This window comes from Eleutherodactylus coqui, chromosome 9, assembly GCF_035609145.1.
Source record: "Eleutherodactylus coqui strain aEleCoq1 chromosome 9, aEleCoq1.hap1, whole genome shotgun sequence".
Lineage (NCBI taxonomy): Eukaryota > Metazoa > Chordata > Amphibia > Anura > Eleutherodactylidae > Eleutherodactylus > Eleutherodactylus coqui.
The window spans coordinates 110,662,090-110,682,020 of NC_089845.1; the positions used below are offsets into that span (position 1 = coordinate 110,662,090).

At 45.5% G+C, this 19,931-nt stretch overlaps 2 protein-coding genes across 7 annotated transcripts in view; one reads left to right on the top strand and one right to left on the bottom strand.

Moving 5' to 3' along the window:
* Positions 1 to 15,621, bottom strand: part of TGS1 (trimethylguanosine synthase 1) — a 38,810-nt gene extending 23,189 nt beyond the window's left edge. The window contains exons 1-9 of one of the 6 annotated variants that reach the window (XM_066578324.1): positions 15,494 to 15,621; positions 13,639 to 13,700; positions 12,731 to 12,838; positions 10,207 to 10,268; positions 7,453 to 7,622; positions 4,797 to 5,565; positions 4,341 to 4,452; positions 2,822 to 2,908; positions 1,766 to 1,931 (exon numbers count right to left, since the gene is read on the bottom strand). In XM_066578324.1, coding sequence (XP_066434421.1) covers positions 1,766 to 1,931; positions 2,822 to 2,908; positions 4,341 to 4,452; positions 4,797 to 5,565; positions 7,453 to 7,622; positions 10,207 to 10,268; positions 12,731 to 12,834 — 1,470 coding nt within the window. In that variant the 5' untranslated portion in view covers positions 12,835 to 12,838; positions 13,639 to 13,700; positions 15,494 to 15,621. Of the gene's footprint in view, positions 1 to 1,765; positions 1,932 to 2,821; positions 2,909 to 4,340; positions 4,453 to 4,796; positions 5,566 to 7,452; positions 7,623 to 10,206; positions 10,269 to 12,730; positions 12,839 to 13,634; positions 13,701 to 15,375 lie in introns of all 6 variants that reach the window. The other 5 variants (XM_066578326.1, XM_066578327.1, XM_066578325.1 and 2 more) reach the window with 5 other exon arrangements.
* Positions 15,622 to 15,656: 35 nt separating this feature from the next.
* Positions 15,657 to 19,931, top strand: part of TMEM68 (transmembrane protein 68) — a 35,747-nt gene continuing 31,472 nt past the window's right edge. Inside the window, exon 1 of the mRNA XM_066578328.1 lies at positions 15,657 to 15,768. The gene's annotated coding sequence lies outside the window, so the exon portion shown is untranslated. The remainder of the gene's footprint in view (positions 15,769 to 19,931) is intronic.

A 19,931-nucleotide genomic window follows, 5' to 3' on the forward strand; every position in this document is an offset into this window, starting at 1 on the left:
ATCCCGCACGGACAGCTTCCATTGAAGTCAATGGAAGCAGCCTGATCCGCGGCCTGTCGGCAATTCAATTGCATATGGGCTGTGGATTCCGCGGAAAAGCAGGAATTTAAAAAAAAAAAAAAAAAAAGAATCCACTGCTCATGTGTGGCGGAGCCACGGCTGACGCTTCCGCACACATCCACAGTGAAGAAAAGAGACGACCCGGACAGGTAAGTAGAAACCCTGCAGTGTCCTTGGCCACGGGCAGGGTCTGGTTCCGCTGTGGGCTCCCACATGCGAGAGCATGAGGCCTATGAGCATGAGGCCTAATTCAAGTCCCCTTAGGAGACTGAAAAAAAAAAAAAAAAACTTATTAAAAATATGTATATTAAAAATTTCTATTTCCATACTTGAAATAAAAAACAAACTAACTGTATTTGGCATTGCCAGGAGAATAAAAGTCGAACCTATAAAATGAACACATAATTTAACCTGCACAGCAAATGCCATCAGAAAAAGAAAATACAAAAAAAAAAAAATGTGAGAACACCAGAACTTTGCTTTTGTTGAGCACGCCACTCAAATAACGAGCAATCAAGATGTCCCAAGCACTCCAAAATGCTGCCAATAGAAATCACAAGTCATCCTGCAAAACACAAGCCATCACAGCTGCAGATGGAAAAACTAAAAAAAAATAAAAAAATGATGGCGGTCAGAGAGCAAAAACTTTTTTCTTTCTTAAGTACTGGAAAAAAATGAATGGAAATTTGGCATTGTCATTATCATACTGACCCATAGAGTAAAAATAGGAACTTTGTACTTGCTGTAATATCACTTTCTCATCTCATACATTGGAGGGGCAGGGGAGGGTGGAACAGCGAAAAATCTCCTACCAGCTATACCCCTCCTGCAGGCACCAAGCTAGCTAGTTTTCAAGCAAGTAGTAAGAGCTGCAAGGAGGATAGAAGCTGGCTAAACAACAGTTAATGTAAAAACCGTAAACCTTAAACAATGTAACAGAGCTCAGAATATTGTGCAAGGGAGAACTTGGTTCCTGCAGGGGGTATAGCTGGTAGGAGAAGCGAACACTTCTTATGCTTAGTGTCCACTTCCTAGTGGCAGTAGCTATATCCATCCCTCAATGCAACAAACAGGAAATTATCATTTTTGCTGCAGTGTGTACGCCGTAGAAAACAAGGTGTCCCCCCCAAATGGAGCAATTGTGTTTTATTTTTCCATTTCACATGACATAGAAGTACATTAACTAGTACCATTGGACAATACAACTAGTTTTGGGGGGGGGTGGGGAACCCAGACTGCCATCTCGACAGAAAAAGGTTATGATTTTTTTTTTAAAGCGAGGTGGAGAAAACAAAAATGAAAATAAATAAAATGGCCATGTCCTCAACATGTTAAAGACGGTCACTGAAACCGCATCCTTTTCCCCCAAAAGTGCGGTGTGTGAAGTCATCCATAGGGATAGAACATGAGGCTGAATTCTGTAGCCTTACAGACTTGCTGATTGAACGCTTATATAACATGTCCTACACCGGAGTGTGATACAACGTAGCAGAACACATTAGAGGAGCTCAGCTGACAGCAGTTCCAGGAACAGACTTTACGTTGTAAACCCTGTAAAGCCACAAGCAATCATTCAGGGCTCATGGGTGGAATCATAAATGCAGGGCTTGGCTGAACATGGATAGAGGACGTATTGTAATGAACACGAGTTCATGGCAAACAAGTATTTGTAAAGTTATTCAAAATTAGTAGAGATTATATTTACCTTGTTTATGGTTTTACTTTTTATCGGTTTCACTTCTGAATCTTCTGAGAAGAATATGTGCACGTTCTTCACTGGTCTGTGCATGTCTAGGAAGTGTGAGCGGTGCTTGATGCCCTTCTCCAGGTAGCGCAGGGTCCGATGCTTGAAATGTGAAATACCCCCATATCTGTAGAAGTACCAAACACAACTACATTGTAACAAGCAATGGATTAGAATTACTGTCAGGAATACAAGGAGGCACGTGAGCTGGAATGATATTGATACACATAACTGGGCCTTTATTCCCGAGGTGTTCTAATTCATTTATTGCTTCTTCCACTTTTACTGGCAGTTGATCCCATTCGTGAAAATAATACAATCTAACAACATTCTTTGACTGAAATTCAGGGGAAAAAAAAAAATAAATAAATAAATAAATCGACCGTTTGGTCTCGGGTTTCTTAAATGGAATTTGCCAAAGTCGAGTTATTCCCTATCCATCGGCTAGGGGAAAAAAATAAAAATGTCTGACCCTGGAACGAATGGCGCGGCAGCTGAGCATGTCAATGGGACTACTGGAGATAGCTGAGCACTTGAGCTGCCCGGAACCATAAAAGCAGAACCCACCCAGAAATGGTGGAATTGCACTTTTTTCCCCCATTACACTGTACTTAGAAATTGTAGTGTTAAGCGCAATGCTAAACTCTGTAAAAGCCGTGTGTGTGAAAGGGGCCTGAGATCCATTATGCAAGTGCATCATCAGCAATTTCCCTGCATTATAGTTATAGACACAGTCCATAGAAGTTTAAGGACCGGTCTGCAGAAGAGAGTTGCCGTTTACAGTAGTCATTACCTCCTAAATAGTGCGACTTAACAACAGGCAATGCTCTTTGGTCAGACATAGTAGGATCATCCCACAGCAGACTTCCCTACTCACATCAATGCCCCCTATTGATTTGAGAAGTTAGTGACCCTGTAAGCTTCTCTATATTTCTGTGATCAGTCTAGATTCCATTTACAGTAAGTAGCCATCATCGTACAGTCCGGGGAACTTTACAAGGGATATTATTTTCTTACTTTTGTCCTGTGCCATGTTTTAGTCCCAAGACAGTAGAGACTTCATCAGCCACCTCACATGGGTTCTCCTCAGCATCCAGCTCATGGCTAGGGATAAAATTATATACAGAACATAACACAGCTTACATAACAAGGCATAGTCTGACTTTCTAAAAGGTCTTGGGTTTCCAATTCTTCACCAGTGTTTTGTTTTTTTTTTGCTTACTGTGCTCCCAGTGATTGGAAAAATTTAAAGCAACTCCCCCGTTTCGGGACAAGATTCTGCAGGGGGTTTATATTACTTGCAACTGTTCTTCTCTATCATCCCTCCAAACCGCCAGTTCTAGGCCCCATTTTTGGCATCCCAAAATGGCTGTAGCAATTTCCTAACTACCTACTGCTCTCTGATTGACCAGTGCCGATCATGTGAACAGCTCTGGCCAATCAGAGAGCAAGTACAGTCTATAGGTAGTCTAACACTGCCAATGGACTGCAGGGATTAGGTAGTCTGAAGCTTGTGTTGACCATCTAGGATAGCCAAAAACAGGACTGAATGGAGAGATGGAAGATAGCAACTACAGTAGGTAATATACCCCCTCCGTTCCGTAACAGAATTTTGGTGTTGATATTCAGTACAGAAATTAATAAAAAAATTCTAAAACCATTCTGCTGCATGCGAACATGTCCTAAGTGAGCAGAAGACAACTGAATAACTAGTTCAGTTTTCACACAGTAAAATATAAAGGTTATTCTGCAAATTACTATTAGGGTGCATGAATACAAGGCGCAGAAGCATAGAGATATATCCTGTTTGGCTCTGCAATGTGGATCTGATTGCAGTCCATGTTGTGCCTTTTGTACTTCTGTGGGCTTAAAAGAAGGACCAAACAAAAAAAATTAAAAAGGGAAAATGGTCAAGTTTACATATAATACACGCTTAAGTTTTGATCAGGCATGGACTGGTCCACAGAGGAACAGGTGACTGCTCTAGGGGGCCATGAGCCAGGAATGGGCTTCTCCATGCAAATATCACATGGCGCTCTGTACACCTACTGCAATATACTGAGAAGCAGAGTACAGCATTTTAGACAGGCAAGATCTGCATGTGCCCCCAGAATAAATTTTACTGGTGGGCCCCAGACATCCCAGTCGGACCCCAGTAAGGGTATGTTCACACGACCAAAAACAGGTTTTCCATGCAGATTTCACCTGCAGAGGTGCGACAGAAATCTGCAGCCATCCTGCCACAGTCCTACATACGGATTAGCTGTCATGTCACTTCTTCATGGATCCGTGCGGACAGATTTTGCCCACTGATGGGGCTAAATCCATGCGCAATTCAGGAGCAAAAACTGTGCAGAAAAGGCATGGATTTCTGCCGTAGCTTTACAGGTGGAAACTGTGCAGAAAACTCTGCTTTGGATTCTGCCATGTGAACATAGCCTTAGATTAACTTCTGAAACTAGCTACAACTTGAAGATCATTCGCAAAGCGTAAGGAGAACAAAAAAAAAAAAAAAAGAAAAAAAAAGACCCCTTACCTCCTCTTGATTTTAGCCTGTTTGCACTCTGGAGGTTCATCATCGTCGTCATCACTCCGTTCATTGATTGGCACTTGCCCACCTAGCAAAGGGTTCTTCGATAGCTGTGAAACTTTGGGGCAAAAAAACCAAACATGATGATAATGACAACTTCATGGCCGATTCTATAATATCCAATGGAATAACAACCTCCTCATACTATATATTCCTAAAGAGAAGCAAACGTCCGGTCACGAATAACAAAATGTATAGAAACTACAATCCGTGAAAGTGTCCGCTCAAACAAATCGCAAGCCTGTGGGAAAGAAGGAATAAAACCTGGCCAGTGTTTAATCACCAGAAGCTTTCCACCCATTTCTAAATGGCTTTGATGCAGACTCAGCCGAGGCTATTTCCTGCTTTATATCGGCAATAAATTAGCTATTAGTAAAATCAATAGGTGCTAATTTTACAGACCTGGCTGGCTGGGATCAGCGTGTCCAGATGATGCATCCCTATCCGCAGAGCCAACGTCTCTGGGTTCACTCTCACCTGGATCACAAGGACAATGAGCTTCAAGGCTCTCTGGGTTCTGCAACGGAGGACTCTCATAAATAACACTTAAAGGTTTACTGTCTCTCTCCATTTCCTTTAGATCAAGATTTATGTTCTTCAGTCCTATTACGCAGTCACTGAGACAATCAATACTTTCTGTAGAAGTTGAAGGCATGTGCAGAGTGTGGTTTGTGGACTGAACACTAGGGGCAGGGTGTCCTACTTGTGCGGCTTTACCTTCACAGTCGCCGATTCCATCAAAAGTCCACCCCTGTTGTGCCCAATACTCAAACTGCTGGTAATAGTGCCAGTAGGATTCATTATAATGCACTGCCCATTCCTCTTTGGTTGTAGAGCAATTCCATGGTTCAGAGTTGTAATAGTCGCTTGATATGTCCGGCTCTTTGTGCTTTGTAATCCAACCCTGCCACAGTAAACCCTGTCCATACTGGTTCCAGTACTGTTCCCAACCCTCCTGGGAGCTCAGGTTCACATCCGTAGCACTCTCACCGGTAGTTGCAGGACTTTCCTCCATGTCAGTTTGGTCAATGCTAGTAGAAGCGTGGTCTTCACAAACCTCATCAATGCCATCTATTGCTTCCTTTATGCTTTCTCTTAGGTCTTTGGAACATTTTGCTTTTTTTTTCTTTTTCTTACGGATCTTATGTTCCTTCGCACGAGTTTCCAGAGGCTGTGAGCAATAATCAAAAAACAGTCACGATCTAGTAATAAATTGTATCAGCTCAATGCAGTAAAGAACTAGACATTGCGGACAAGAAAGGGTTTAGTAGATCACAGAATTTCTAAACATTAGACTTCCAAAAAGGATCAATCAATGATCTGTTAGTCAAAGACAGCAGGATGGTCGCCCTCAGAGTAGCGATTCCTCCAACTCCGGTCCTCAGGACCCCCAACAGGTCATGTTTTCAGGATATCCTATGGTAAGAACACCTGCGGCAATATCTGATGCACTGATGATAATTACATCACTTGTGCAATACTGAGGAGATCCTGAAAAGTACCTGCTGGGGTGCTTCCAGGACTGACACAGGAGTATTCTTTTAGTTATTTTGGTCACCTTTGAAAATGCTTTTAGCTTATATTGATATGTTGATCCAGGGATTATTCTGACTGCCTTTATGGAATCAGGAAGGATTTGGCATCTGCCTCATGGTTTTTTTTTGCCTTCCTCTGGATCAACAAGAGGGGTTGGGAACAGGCTGAACTAGATGGACATTGTCTTCTTTCGGTCTAACATACTATGTTACTATGTATATTGGAAGTTTGCTTCAAAGTTTAAAGGAGTTCTCTCAAGACTGAAAGTTATCCCCTATTCTCAGAACAGCGGATAATTGTTCGATCAATGGCTGTCAGACCACCGAGACCCTCTCAAATCAAAAGAATGGGGGTCTCATACTCACCATGGCACCAGATTGCCACCTTGGTGCTCCGGCGCCAAGGCATCCGACAGGTGAGGTCACCGGGCAAGACGACTCGGTCGCGTGGGCTTCTAGGGCCAATTTCACACAGGCAAGTGCCATATTGGGATGTGAAACCTGGCCCAATAACGCACTTGCCAACGCGCGATTTCCCCGCACATGTGAGGAGTTTTTGAGGCATCATTTCAGGGAAGAACAATCCTCCAAGGATCGCAGAGCGTTTCCCAACGTTTTCAATGGTAAACCTTGCATTCCATTCTCGTGTACTTCGCACGGCGTGCAATGCTTTGCCAGCCCCGTTGAAAACAACGGGAAATGCATTCCAAAGCAGGGACACCCAAAGACATGACATGCTGCAAATTTTTTTTCCCGCCCCACTCACATGTATGACCTCATTCAAAAGAATGGGTTTTATATTCATGCATCTCACAGCGCACAAATCCCGCGCGTTTTTCTCAGCCTTGTGTGGCGCAGAGTGTTAAGCTCTCGCTCATGACCTGAAGGTTGTGAGTTCAATCCACAAGGAGTTCAGGTAGCCGGCTCAAGTTTGACTCAGCCTTCCATCCTTTGGAGGTCGGTAAAAGGAGTACCCAGCTTGGGCGGGGGGGGGGGGGGGGGGGGGGGTGATAAATTAAATTACCTGAAAGCCCTGTGGAATATGTTGGGACTATACAAATAATAAGTCCCCCCCACCCTCCCCCCTCAGCCGTGTGAAAGCGGCCTAATGTAGAAACACTGAGACAGGTTTACAGGAGGTCACTGATGACGTCCCTGTCCAGACTCCTATTGCTGCAGTGGTCATGTGGGTAAACAACCCATGTCGCTGCTGCCACTAAAGTAAACCGAAGAATAAAATGGCGGCAAAGGCGAATATGTGTAATTTTTCATTTTTTTCTACATGCGCTTCCTCCACTGCCCCCCATGTCTCTGCAAAAGAACAGAAAATCAACACACTAGCACTGTTAAGTCACACAGATTTGCTTTGCTAATCTGACCGGGGCTTGCAGAAATCCCCGCTCATGCTGCAGAATGATGTGTTGCTACATTCAGATGTACGAATTGGATTTTTCCGTTGTGCTACGAGTCTGCCACGTATGAAAGTACCCCCAACCTTATACTAGTACCAATCAAAGCCTTACCACAAAATTCTTCTCGAATGATGATCCACCAAACTGTACGGGGAGACCCATCTGCAGCATCAGCTCAGCCTCAGAGTCTACATCTCCTTCCTCAGCCGCCACATCAGAGACATTGGACACCTCCAATTCTTCCTGCTCATCCTTCTCCGCCTCCTCATAATCTCCAAAATCTGTAAAAAGAAAACACATTTTTACACTACTTACGGTGGTTTCACATCTGCGCTGGAACCTCCGGTCAGATGTTCCATCACAGATCTGGCACAAGATACTAGAAGAAAAGGTGCAGTAGGTAACACGTGCCTTAGATTTACACTAGAATTTACACCAGCTTCTGGCTAAATTAAAGTGAATGTAATGAGCCGTTACCAGTCCCACCCAATAAGGTGGTGAGAGCAGTGCGCGCAAATTGTGGCTTTTAATGCAAGAAATCTGGCGTAAGTTTATTGCATTCCTTCTAGAGATGAGTGAACGTACTCGGATAAGCACTACTCGTCCGAGTAATGTGCCTTATCCGAGTACCGCTGTACTCGTCTTGAAAGATTCGGGGCGCTCCGCTGCTGACAGGTGAGTCGCAGCGGGGAGCGGGGCAGAGCGGGCGGGAGAGAAAGATCTCCCCTCCGTTCCTCCCGGCTCTCCCCCGCAGCTCCCCGCTCCGCAGCGCGTCCCGAATCTTTCAAGACGAGTACAGCGGTACTCGGATAAGGCACATTACTCGGACGAGTAGTGCTTATCCGAGTACGTTCGCTCATCTCTAATTCCTTCCATAGTTTCCTGCAGTTTTCATTACTACCATGGATTTACTAAAGGTAGAATGATGGCGTTACATATATATTGTTCATGGTGTTTTTATCCTCAGCATTGCAAAATATAAAATCTGTACCAAGTCAGTGACATAGGGGGCAGGGCGCGATATGGGGCCGTGAATCACATTACCCAACAAATTATCATTCGGCATTAAGTCGCTGGCAGTGTTTGCACTAAACGATCATTCAGTTTCGCACAATCCAGCAATAAACTGAATGGTCATTCCATGTAAAAGGGCCCTTATGACTCCGCCCATTATAAAATGAGAACAGGCGGGCTAACAGCACCGCTCAATGCGTTCTGCGGTGGCTTTCAGCGCTCACACAAGGGCAATAATGGGAAAAGCAATTATAAAACGTACATCTCCCGACTCCACCAACCCCTTTAAATCATTACAAGTGTGACAATGCAGAGGTAAATGAAGAAATAAAAAAGGGTCACTTAGGACATCCGAGACACCGGCCCACAGGTCTTCACTGCCTGATGTGGATTCAGTGTCCGGTTTTATTCTTGCAAATTAGCCCCATTGAAAGAAGCTAAACTGCATGCAGATCCGCAGTAATACAAACCCGTAGCTGAAACCCACCCTTAAGCGTGTGCATGGCTTCATGGCAATCAGTGGTGGAGGAAATCCTAAAGATACGTCTTCATGGTAAAAAGTTTCCGATGTGGATTTAATCTGTGAACATGGCCTAAGGAGCTTAAGCATTGGTTTCTGCTGCATATTTGCATTGGCATTACAGCTGCAGATCTGCATGGCCTCACTGAGCTAATCAGCATGCAGAGAGCCCCATGCAGAATCTGCAGCAAAAAGGGACATATCAGCTTAGACACTGGTGCGAATTTATAGTCAAACTTATTTGGTAAAATACGCCACGTTAACAGAAGGTTAGTGACGCTGTCCAGGCAGCAAGTGTGCGCACAACATGCAAGGAGATGTGTGAAATTCTGCTGGAAGACACATCTGGAAGTCATTAATAGTAATTAGCCCTTTCAATCGGTGCGTCTTTGCAGTGCGCAAATACACATGCAATACTTTATGTAGCAGACTATGATAACAGTGTGTAATACACACCAAGATAGGACATGCTGCATTTTTTTTCATGCGCTTAGTAGGCGCATGTGAAAAACACAAGTCTGAACAGCCCAAAGTAAACCAATGGGCTTTTACGTATTATACGTGCAAAAATATGCGCAGAATATGCAGGCTAAATACGCCAAGTGAGCCCTTACTAAGCGATTCATGAACTTATCAGCTACATTGACGCTGTTTGCAGTGCATGTTTGGCGAATGTGCCAGGAAATCTACACCTGCACGCATCAAGCACATCACCCGATGGGCGCCAAAAGCGTGTCAATATGGCCTCCATAGTCAAGGTGCACTTTTTTTTTTTTTACTGCACTGACTAGCATAGTGGACTACGCTATTCTATACAAAGGAACCTAGAAATGCTTTTTTTCTTAAAAAAAAAAAAAAGTCCACTGCGACATTTACTTTAACTTTACATGGGAGGCTATGGCCAATAAATGCCCCTGTGTGGACAAGGTGTTGAAGGTATACGCCGGGAAATATGAGTATATTGCAAACACAGCGAATGCACCCCCACTAGTGAGAAAATATTTTTCCGCTTGGGAAGCCCCTACTCCCATTGCTCTGTCAAAAAAACTTGGTTTCGGGGGTTAAAGAATTCTATAATTTGACACGTTAGCTGGGATTTGTTCTGCAAGCATCTAAGAGCAGGTGGAGTCCGCCATCACCGCTATTAAAAAAATAGTGACAGGTTTTGCAGCTGTTTCTTCTAGAACCTTTTGATTAGCTTCCTGGTTAGGAATCATGGCTTTATAGCAGCATCTCCCGACAGGCAGGGGTACACTGGATGATTTGGTCTCTGCACTCCTTCCGAAACTAACAGGGAATATCAACAACAGAAGTCAGTGAGTACAGAATACCTCGGAGGAACTTCTTACTGCTGTCAACTCCCTTCAAGCCTAGATAGTACAGGTTGCGATCACTAGAAGGAAAAGAGTTAGAGTACATGAGGGACGATAAGAGCACAATCAGGGCATCCATCACCTGGAGTTACAGATGTAGCAGACATTAACATGACACTTCACACATCATGATAACTTTGTTACAATCTCCTACATGGCAGTCAAGTTCTAAAGATGTGCGAGTTCTGTTACCGACTGCCAGGATGTACACTACCTGGAGAACCATTGTGTTTTTCCATACACAAGGCATACAAACAAGGCACTCTCTGCATCCTGGAGCGAGAACAATCAGAAGCTTTCTGCTAAAGAAAACACTTCTGAAACAATCGAGTTACGAGAAGAAGAGAAAAAAAAAAAAAAAAAAAGCGTAAAAATTTTTAATTAAAAGGGGAATTCAACCTTAAAGCGAAACAACCACACTGTTTTGGGACAAATTTTTGCCCCAGGACAGGAGGTGCAGGGGGTTAAATTACCTGCAGTTGTTATTCTCTGCTGCCCCCTACAATCTGGCAGTTTTGGGTCCTGTTTTCATTCATCCAAGATAATGCAGTGCTGATCACATGAGGGGATATAGCCAACCAGAGAACAGGTACAGTGCAGGGGTAGCCTAATGTGGGTTCTCATGGGGCGGAATCCCGCCGGAAATCTCGCGGTTTTGCCGCAGCGCAAAAACGCGAGATTTCCGCCAGGAAAGCGCAGCTTCAAAATCCATGGCACTTTTGGAGCAGCTTGGCCGCATGCTTTTTCGTTGCGGCTGGTGCTCCCATAGAGGAGAGTGCAACAGTAACGGAAAAAAATAAATAAATAGACATCCTGCGGCTGAGGAAGCCACGCCACAGCGCAGGCTTTGCCGTGACGGATTGGCCGTCCCGTGTGGACGAGATTTTTGACTAATCTTGGGATTAGCTACCACAGGCAGAATTGCCGCGGCGAAATTCTGCACGGAATTTCTGCGGAAAATCCGCTGTGTGTGAACCCAGCCTAACACTACCAGCGCACTGTGCAGGCTAGGTATTTTGATGATTGCTTCAGCAATCTTGGTGCCCAAAAACAGGACCTGGTACCGGTGGATGGGAGGGATGACAGAGAAGAACACCTGCAGGTGGTATACCGCACTCCTCAACCAGTCCATGGATGGAATTTGGTTCCGAAGCCAGATGGTCACTTTAAAGTGTAATTAAACTTCGTGACAACTCCTAAAATGTCAAAGTTATACGTCAGAAGTATTAATGAGTGGAGCTTCAGGTGCCGAGCTCTGTGCCCATTCGGCTGTTATCACGAGTGGTGAATGGACTCCATAAGCTTTCCATACAGCTAGTCTACTGCTCCAAACAATGGCAGGAACTCCAAATGGGGACAGCACTCAGATGAGCGTTTCTGCACATATATTTTAGAATCCGTATACCTACCAATCAAAACTTGTGAAGTTAGCTGTAGGTCAATAGTAAAACATAATATGACCTACAAAGACTGTTTTTTATTGGATTCCTTCCCTTAATTTTTGGTGTATTTGAGTCCATGGCTTTTTTTTCTCATTTTTTTTCGGTTAAAAACCCTTTTGCCTTCTCCTCCGGGTCCTCAGCTGTGAACAACAGCCGATGAACCTACCTGCTCCTGCTAGATCGCAGGAGCTTTTAATCCCGCGCCGTATTTTTACCACCAACCGGGATTGAAGCCCAGTACCGAGCGCTGTAAATTTTACGGTGCTTTGTCATTACCGGGTTAAATTACAGCATGATCTCCGGGTCTAGCCTTTTTGTCAGCCATTTTCCATAGGATTTTCAATCGGAAAAAAGTTAAAACACCAAACAAAAAAAAGCACCACAAAAAAATAGCCTGTGAAAAAGCAGGCATATAAAACAAAAAATAAATATTGAGGCCTTTTTTAATTAACAAAAACACCAGAAGACTGTTTGAGGGAAGCCTTAGGTTTCCTCATGGCACCGCAATGCGAGTTACAAATAGCAGCATGTTCTATCTAGCTGCGTGATCTTACATCGCAGCCTCATTATCTCCAAAGAGGCCAGCGGCAGCAGCGCCGGCCCCACTGAAAGCAATGGGAGAACTCCGCAATCCTCTGCTGCGACTGACAGCTGCAGCAGACGATCCCTCCATCTGTGAAGTGATACGAAGCCGTTTTCACATGAAATGCCTCGCATCCATGGGGCCTTCACAGGATGGCAAGGGCAATATTGGCGATATCGCCCTCGCCTGTGAAGTTAGCCTTACACACCAACACACTGTGGAGGTCATTACTTTCAGTTTTTACTATAGGCTTCTATCACAATTTTAGAAAAAGGAAAAAGGAAAAAACACACCCTGCCATACGCTGTGCTACAAACACACACACTTTAGTGAGATCTTCTCATTTCAGCTGCACAGACTCGCACGCAGCTCATAGTATTCATATAGTCTGAAGGCTACTGAACACAGTCCGGTGTAACACGTTTACGGTGTATGCGCGACAATGTTTAACACTTACTTGAAAAAAGCTCTGGAGCAGAGACAAATGATCCTGCTGTCATCCTCCAGATCATCCAGATAAAGACACATTTCGGCCACCTGATTCCATTCCACACACAGCATGGTTCTGGTAGGAAAAAAAAAAAAAAAAAAGATGGCGTATAATTACACACATTTTTTCGTTGCCACCTTGAGGCCTTTTTACCCCCAACGACAGTGTTTTGCCGAATATAAGACACTGTCTTATATAAATTTTTGCCCCAAAAGAGGCACAGTGTCTTATTTTCGGGGGATGTCTTATACCCACCTAGCTGCCGGCGTCTTCGTCCCTGGCGCTGGCCTCCCTGGCGCTGCGGAAGGCTGCAGTGTAATCCTCAGCTCTGACAGAGGATTCTCTTTTTGGTAACAGGGCTTAGAATATCCCGCCTCCAGCAAGCGAGCGCTGTGATTCGGTCGAGTGCCACCCAATTAGAGACGGCTCTCAATGAACCAATCACAGCCATTCAGTGATGTCATTCACTAAATGATCATGCACTGCCTCCGATTGGCTGGCAGATTACTGCAATGCATTAATTCACTAATGATAGCAATTAGAGGCTGGCCTCCACTGCAGAAGGATGAGAGCGCGGCTCTCAACTTGGGCCATCCATGGGATGTAAGTTTACGTCTGTTTCCACAAACCCCTTCTTGGCCAGGATGTAGGTTTATGTCCTGGGGCAGGAAGGGGTTAAAGAGGTTCCTCCCTCAAGACACTGAATAAGGAATAAATGTCTGATCACTGGGGGTCCAACTACTAGAACGATATACATGGAATGCCCTATGTAAATGGAGCAGCAGTGCGCATGTGTGACCACCACTCTATTCACTTCTATCGGTCAGAGAGCTTGATGTGCCCGGACAATCCCTTTAAGGAGGCCTCTCACCTTGCTTTTATTTGTACAGTTCTAGATCATCAATAGGCAGGATGACTCTTTCTTCCGATGAGGTTTCTAGTTAGAAATAAACAGAAAAGCTGGTTATGACGGTTCTATAACCCGATGTACAGCAGGTACATAACATTAACCCCTTCAGGACACCGCCATTCACGGTTTTTCTTCCTCCTGTAAAACAATAGCGGTATGAGGGTTTGTATTTGCAGGAGTTGTATTTTTCGAAGGCACCAATTCCATATTAAAAACCTTTTACCAATTGCTAAGGCTGCTCATGCGCAGCCCGTGGTTACTAAGCGCTGTAAACCGCTTCCATTGATTTCAATGTGGCCTCGCAGACAGGCGTTTGAACGCGGCGTTTCTAAGGGCACAATTTTCAAGCACCGCTTGCTCTACGGTATTTTAGCACTTTTTAACGCACCTCATCACATGCAGTACAGCCTCCAGGTCTGTCTCTGTCCGTCCGCTGCGCCGTCACATGCGGTCCAGACGTGGGTCCCTTTCTGCACCCCTCACTCAGTGCGCTACACGCTGTTGCCCATTCCCTAACACAGGAGAGTGCGGTGGTGCCGCATCTGTCGCCCGGGCTTCTTAGGACAGGAGTCAGGACCGATCCAGCATTTCACATCCCTGGCCGCCATCGCTTCGAGAATCTGACTGAGTCAGAAAGAGAGACAGAGGGCGGCACACTCACCGCTGTGCTGTGGGGGTCCAGCGGACTTGGAGACACAGGCACTGCACGCTACCAAGTCAGTACGGGGGTTTTTGCCATAGCATGCTATGGGAAAGCGTTTTTTTTTTCCTGCCAATGAGCGGAAAATCAATGAAAGCCCTCTGAACCGCGGCCCATTCGCAATCATCATTGCAGAAAGGTCGCCGAATCCACGCCATCACCTAGTGACGGAGCGTCATAATCCGTACTGTGCCGGCCGGCACATCTGCAGTACAGGTTATGATGCATCCAGCCAGGTACGAGGGGTCACCGGCCGGGCACAGGGTCGGATCCCGCTGCGGAATCAGACCCGATCGTGTGTCGGTGGCCCAAGACGGGTGTCACATCCGGAGATTCCATCAGAGAAGCAGCAGAAAAAGCACCTAAAGCAGAAAGCGAATGGACCCCATTATAGTCGATGGGGTCTGTTGGGCACCTTTATGTTCTGTCTCAACAGACCGCAGGGACTCCCCTTAGAAAGTCCTGTACTTTAGTTTCATGACTCTTTTCACACTTTGCCTACGTAGTACTTGTGCCGACGGAAAGCATAGCGCACATTTTGTACTTCGTCTCACTCGCTGCAGATTGCCTAGACGGTTACACCAACATAGTCGCGCCCAATACGCAGAGACTATAACCCAATGATTTCAGCGGCTTCCTCCACATTGCCGTATTTTGCGCGTGCTTTTCAGGTATGCAAGTATAAAAAAAAAAATGCAGCATGTTCTACTTTTCTACGATTTGCACCAAAGTCAATGGTGCACAAAAATAATTTTCAATGGTGCGTAAACAAGTGCGCAATATGCAAGGAGATGCGCGATACGCTGGAAAAAGACCGCATTAGACTGGTTAGCAATTGCAATCAGTGCAGCTTGGATTGCCGTGCGCAAATGAGTATGAAAAACTGCAATGAGTATGCAAATACACAGGCAAAAAACTAATACACAGGCATACACAGTGCATTATATATATATACACATGTAATAAACTACATAGACGTGTACAAGCACTGGCACAACATACATGCCTGCAGCACATAGGAGCTCATCCTCACGCGGCGGTTCCAGCGTGGGATCCGGTAGGTGTGCACATACTACTACCGCCCCGGCATGCACTGCTTCCCCCACCCGTGACCTGGTACCTGGCCGGCTCGGCTGTTGTGCGGCGCTCACACACCACTACTACTACTCCATCCCAGCTTCCTGGTAGCGGCGGACAAGGCAACAAACTACAACTCCCGGCATGCTTTTCTCTGTTGATACCGTGAAGTCCGCCCTCCAGACGTCCGTAAGGGACAGGAGGCAGGAAGGTGACGTCTGGTATGGCATCCTGGGAAATGTAGTCTTACTGTATGCCTGGAGTTGCTCAACGCAGGAGACGTTCCGGCTTGCCGTTGGCATCGGTGCTGGCATCAGGGTGGGTATTGTGCGGGATGCGGCTGAATGGTAACACGTTATGGACGGGTGATTCCCGTGCTTGTATACAGGTGCCTATTAGTCAATGTGCATCCAGCACGGTACATGTATGTATATATGTAATCGCAGTGTGAGATGGATGGCATCGGCACTTCTCGTTACTAGATGTCTGTAATACTTTACTGCTGTGCCCAGATAATGGTGTACAGGGCATGCAGATAAAGGGCCTCCCAAAAACTACACCTGAGTTTTTTTTTACTTCCTCTGGATCAACAGATCGGGGAAGGAAGAATAGACTGAACTGGATGGACATGTGGCTTTTTTCATCTACTATCACACTGCTTGTTCCCTCCTAGTAATCTGCAGCCAATGGTCAAGGGGACCATGTGCCCCCGGCTGTGCACCCGCACCGCCCCTCGCCACCTGGGAATTTGCCTTCCCAACCCAAAATATAATCTATATTCCATAAGAGAACCTTTATAATGCAGTGGGCTTAGATACAGCGTCTCAGCTTCAATATACCTCTACATACTACAGTCAGCATATAATGTACCCACCTAGTAATAGGGCCCTCTCTGTGACAATTAGTGGCTCCTAATAGTAACTCAATTCTTGGCTTCACTTAGTAATAGCGACTCCATTTGTGGCCCCACTTAGTGCTAGGGCACTCCCTGTGCCTTAAATAGTATAGGTAGAGCGCCTGGTCCCACCTATGAGCTCAAGGAGAGAAGGGGGTTGAACCCCTTATTACACACACAGCCTTCGCTCTCTGTGCTGGGCTCTCACGGACGCACGGCAGGACATCATCACTCCTCTCCCCGGCATTCACTCTATTTCAGGTACTGGATCTGGGGGCAGAGTGGGAAGGCTGTAAGTGTAAGGGCTCCTGCACCCTTGCATACAATGTCCAAATAAGTATATAGCATCCAGATATGTTGCATATAGTGTCCAGTAAAGGGGTTTTCCACACAGACTATTGATGACCTATCTACAGGATAGGTCATCAATAGTTGATCAGCTGGGGTTCACCCTTATACACTCTGGTCGATCAGCTGATCGGTCACCTGCGGATGGCTACAACCCCCGTGTAGTGGTCGCATTCATTTTACTGTCCACTACTCTGCTAAATACAAAACTAAACAACCTACATCAACCCAAAGTACTCTTTCACATATGGTAGTTGTCTACTCACCAGAGCGGTTTCTTTTTGCTTGCCTGTTACTTCTCTTCTGGGGAATCTCTTGTTAAAGGGGGTTTCCTACACTACACTGTTGATGACCTATCTAGATAGGTCATCAGTAATTGATCGGGGGTGGTCCGCTCCCACCAACCAGCTGATTGAAATGACTGTCAATTTCAGTCCATACCAGTCACAGCGCCGTACATTGTATATCTGTTGTGCCCGGTATTGCAGCTCGGTCCCATTCGTTTGAAAGAGCTGCTCTCAGGCTATGTGCTAGTATGAATCTATGTACCTATTCACATACCCAGATTTTTCACAGCTGTTTTTAAAAACTCAGCATGACCAGTTTTTTTCTGTATTTGCCTCCTTATTAGGGCTTCTGCCCATGGATGGATATTTGCGTTGGGCATCCACACCGCAGATCCACAGCAAATATCGCCCATAGCATGCTGTGGGAAATCGATTCTTCCTGCACACTAGCAGAAACCAATTGCGGTTTATGCAAGCGGAGGAAAAATCGCAGCATGCTCCATTTTTATCCAAATTTTGCACTGACTGCTTCCAATGGAAGCCATCCGATCCGCGGCCCGTCCACATTGCAGCAAGGTCACGGATTCCGCGTCATTGCTAGGTGATAATGCTGGAAAAGCAGGAGTTAAAAAAAAAATTAATAATAAAATCTGTACTGCGCATGCCCGACGGATCGTCATGCGGACCGTCTGATCAAATAGTGACGCAATACGGTTGTAACATGCCCATAATGCGGATCCGTATTAGAAATGTAACACAATATGCTCGTCTAAAAAATGGACTAAGGCCTCATGTCCACGGGGAAAATTAGGCCCGTCACAGATTCTCCATGCAGAATCCCGCAGCGGGTCCCTCCTTTCCTGCGGACATGAGGCTAAAAAGAAGAATTACTTACCTGTCCAGACGCTGCAGATCTCCCCTCCATCGCAGCCAGATCTTCTTTCTCCGGCCCGGCGGATGTGCTCGGCACGTGGGAAGCGTGCTGTGCGCATGCACCGTGCACTCTTTTTTTTAACTCCTGCTCTCCCGCGCAGGAATTCAGCTGCGGGTGTGCCGTGGATCCGGACGGCTTCCATAGGCTTCAATAGAATCCCGCGGGAGCGGTATTTAATTACCTGCGGGTGTCCAATGCATCCCTATGGGGCGCGGATCACGCGTGCCGGTTACCCGCTGCGGATTCTTAATTTTATTTTAGCCGTGGACATGAGGCCTAATGGTTATTATTTAATTTATGGGGCGCCTTCTTGCCAAGCAGTATTTCAGCCATTGTACTGCCATGCATTCTGTATCCCCACACTATTATGAGATCCTCGCTGCTCATAACCAGAGGGATCTGAGATCAGTAGATGAGACTATATGAGCCCTTTAGTTATCGGGTTGTATGCAGTTCTCCAGTGTAGGGTCATTAGTGGCTACTCCTCCTAGTTTCCCCTTCCAGTCAGTATATCATTAATGTATACTATACATAAATCATATGTTCCCGGGCTCATGATAAATACCTGAAGACAAAGAAATGGAACCTAAGATGTAGGATTGGTATTTAGGTCAATCCTCCCTATTTAGCACATAGTTTATTCAAATTACAATCATTTGGTTCGCAGATAATTACGGTGCTATAAAGTATCGCTCACACGGCGTTTTCCATAGTTTGTGTAACACTGTAATTTCAAGGTTTATTGTAATTTCAGTGGAGCACCATGGCCCCTTAATCAGATGATTGATGGGGTTTCGGGAGTTGGACCCGCATTGATTTCATTGTAAGGATCCCTTTACATGGGCACATTTCGTGCCCTGTAATAATGCTGACCGGTGATAATAGCATATCGATTACAGGGAAATGTGCTGCTCAAAAACAATGATTTTTCTTTTCTTGTCTGTGGCAATAATTGGGATCATCGGCCCATGTAAAAACCCATAAGGATAAGTCATCTAGTTTTTGTTCCGAAAGACCCCTTTAAACAAAGTTTATTGAATATGCACTGAATGGCTACTTTATTTGAGGCACCGATCTAGTAATGTTTGGACCTCCTTTTGGCCTTCAGAACTTAAGCAATTTTCTCTGTCTTCCATCCACAGATGTCTGTAATAAAGGCAGCATTCATTGTATAGTTATTTTAAGAAGCACTACACCGAGAACATTTTTTCTATCCCTGCGCCCCTCTCCTGTATATTGTATGATCATCCATGTAGTGCAGCCTCTTGTTTGATGCTTATCAGGCATCATCTCAATGTTACTTTTAATATGAAACAATCCTATTATACACCAGCACAGCCTTAGCTGGAGTCTATATCATCTCTGCCTGCTGGGTGGACACACTCTTGAAGCATGCTCTACACTCTCCTGGGTGGTGGCTGGGCTTCTCTCTCCCCATCTAGTCACCTGATGCACATTTCCAGCAATGACTGCTAAAAAACAAATTCATTCAAAACACGGTGGAACTAAACGGATGGCTTTCTACCGAGTTTCCCCCAAAATAAGACACTGATTTATATTAATTTTTGCCCCAAAAGAGGCACAGTGTCTTATTTTCAGGGGGTGTCTTATAGTTACCTAGCCGATGGCATCTTGGTGCCTCGTGCTGGTCTCCGGCGCTGCGGCAGGCTGCCGTGTCCTCCGTGTTGACGGCATTCTCTTCCTGGTAATGGTGCTTTGAATACCCAGTCTCCAGCAAGCAAATGCTGTGGTTGGATCACAAGCGCCACTGGCTCAGCCAATCAGAGCCGGCTCTCGATGGACCAATTACAGCCATTCAGTGATGTCATTTACTGAATGGCTGTGAATGATCGAGTGCCGGCTCTGATTGGCTGAGCCAGCGGCGCTCATGATCCAATCACAGCATTCGCTTGCTGGAGGTGGGGTATTCAAAGCCCAGTTACCAGGTAGAGAATGCTGTCAGCACATAGGACACCGCAGCCTGCCGCAGCGCCGGAGGCCAGCCTAACGCAACGGG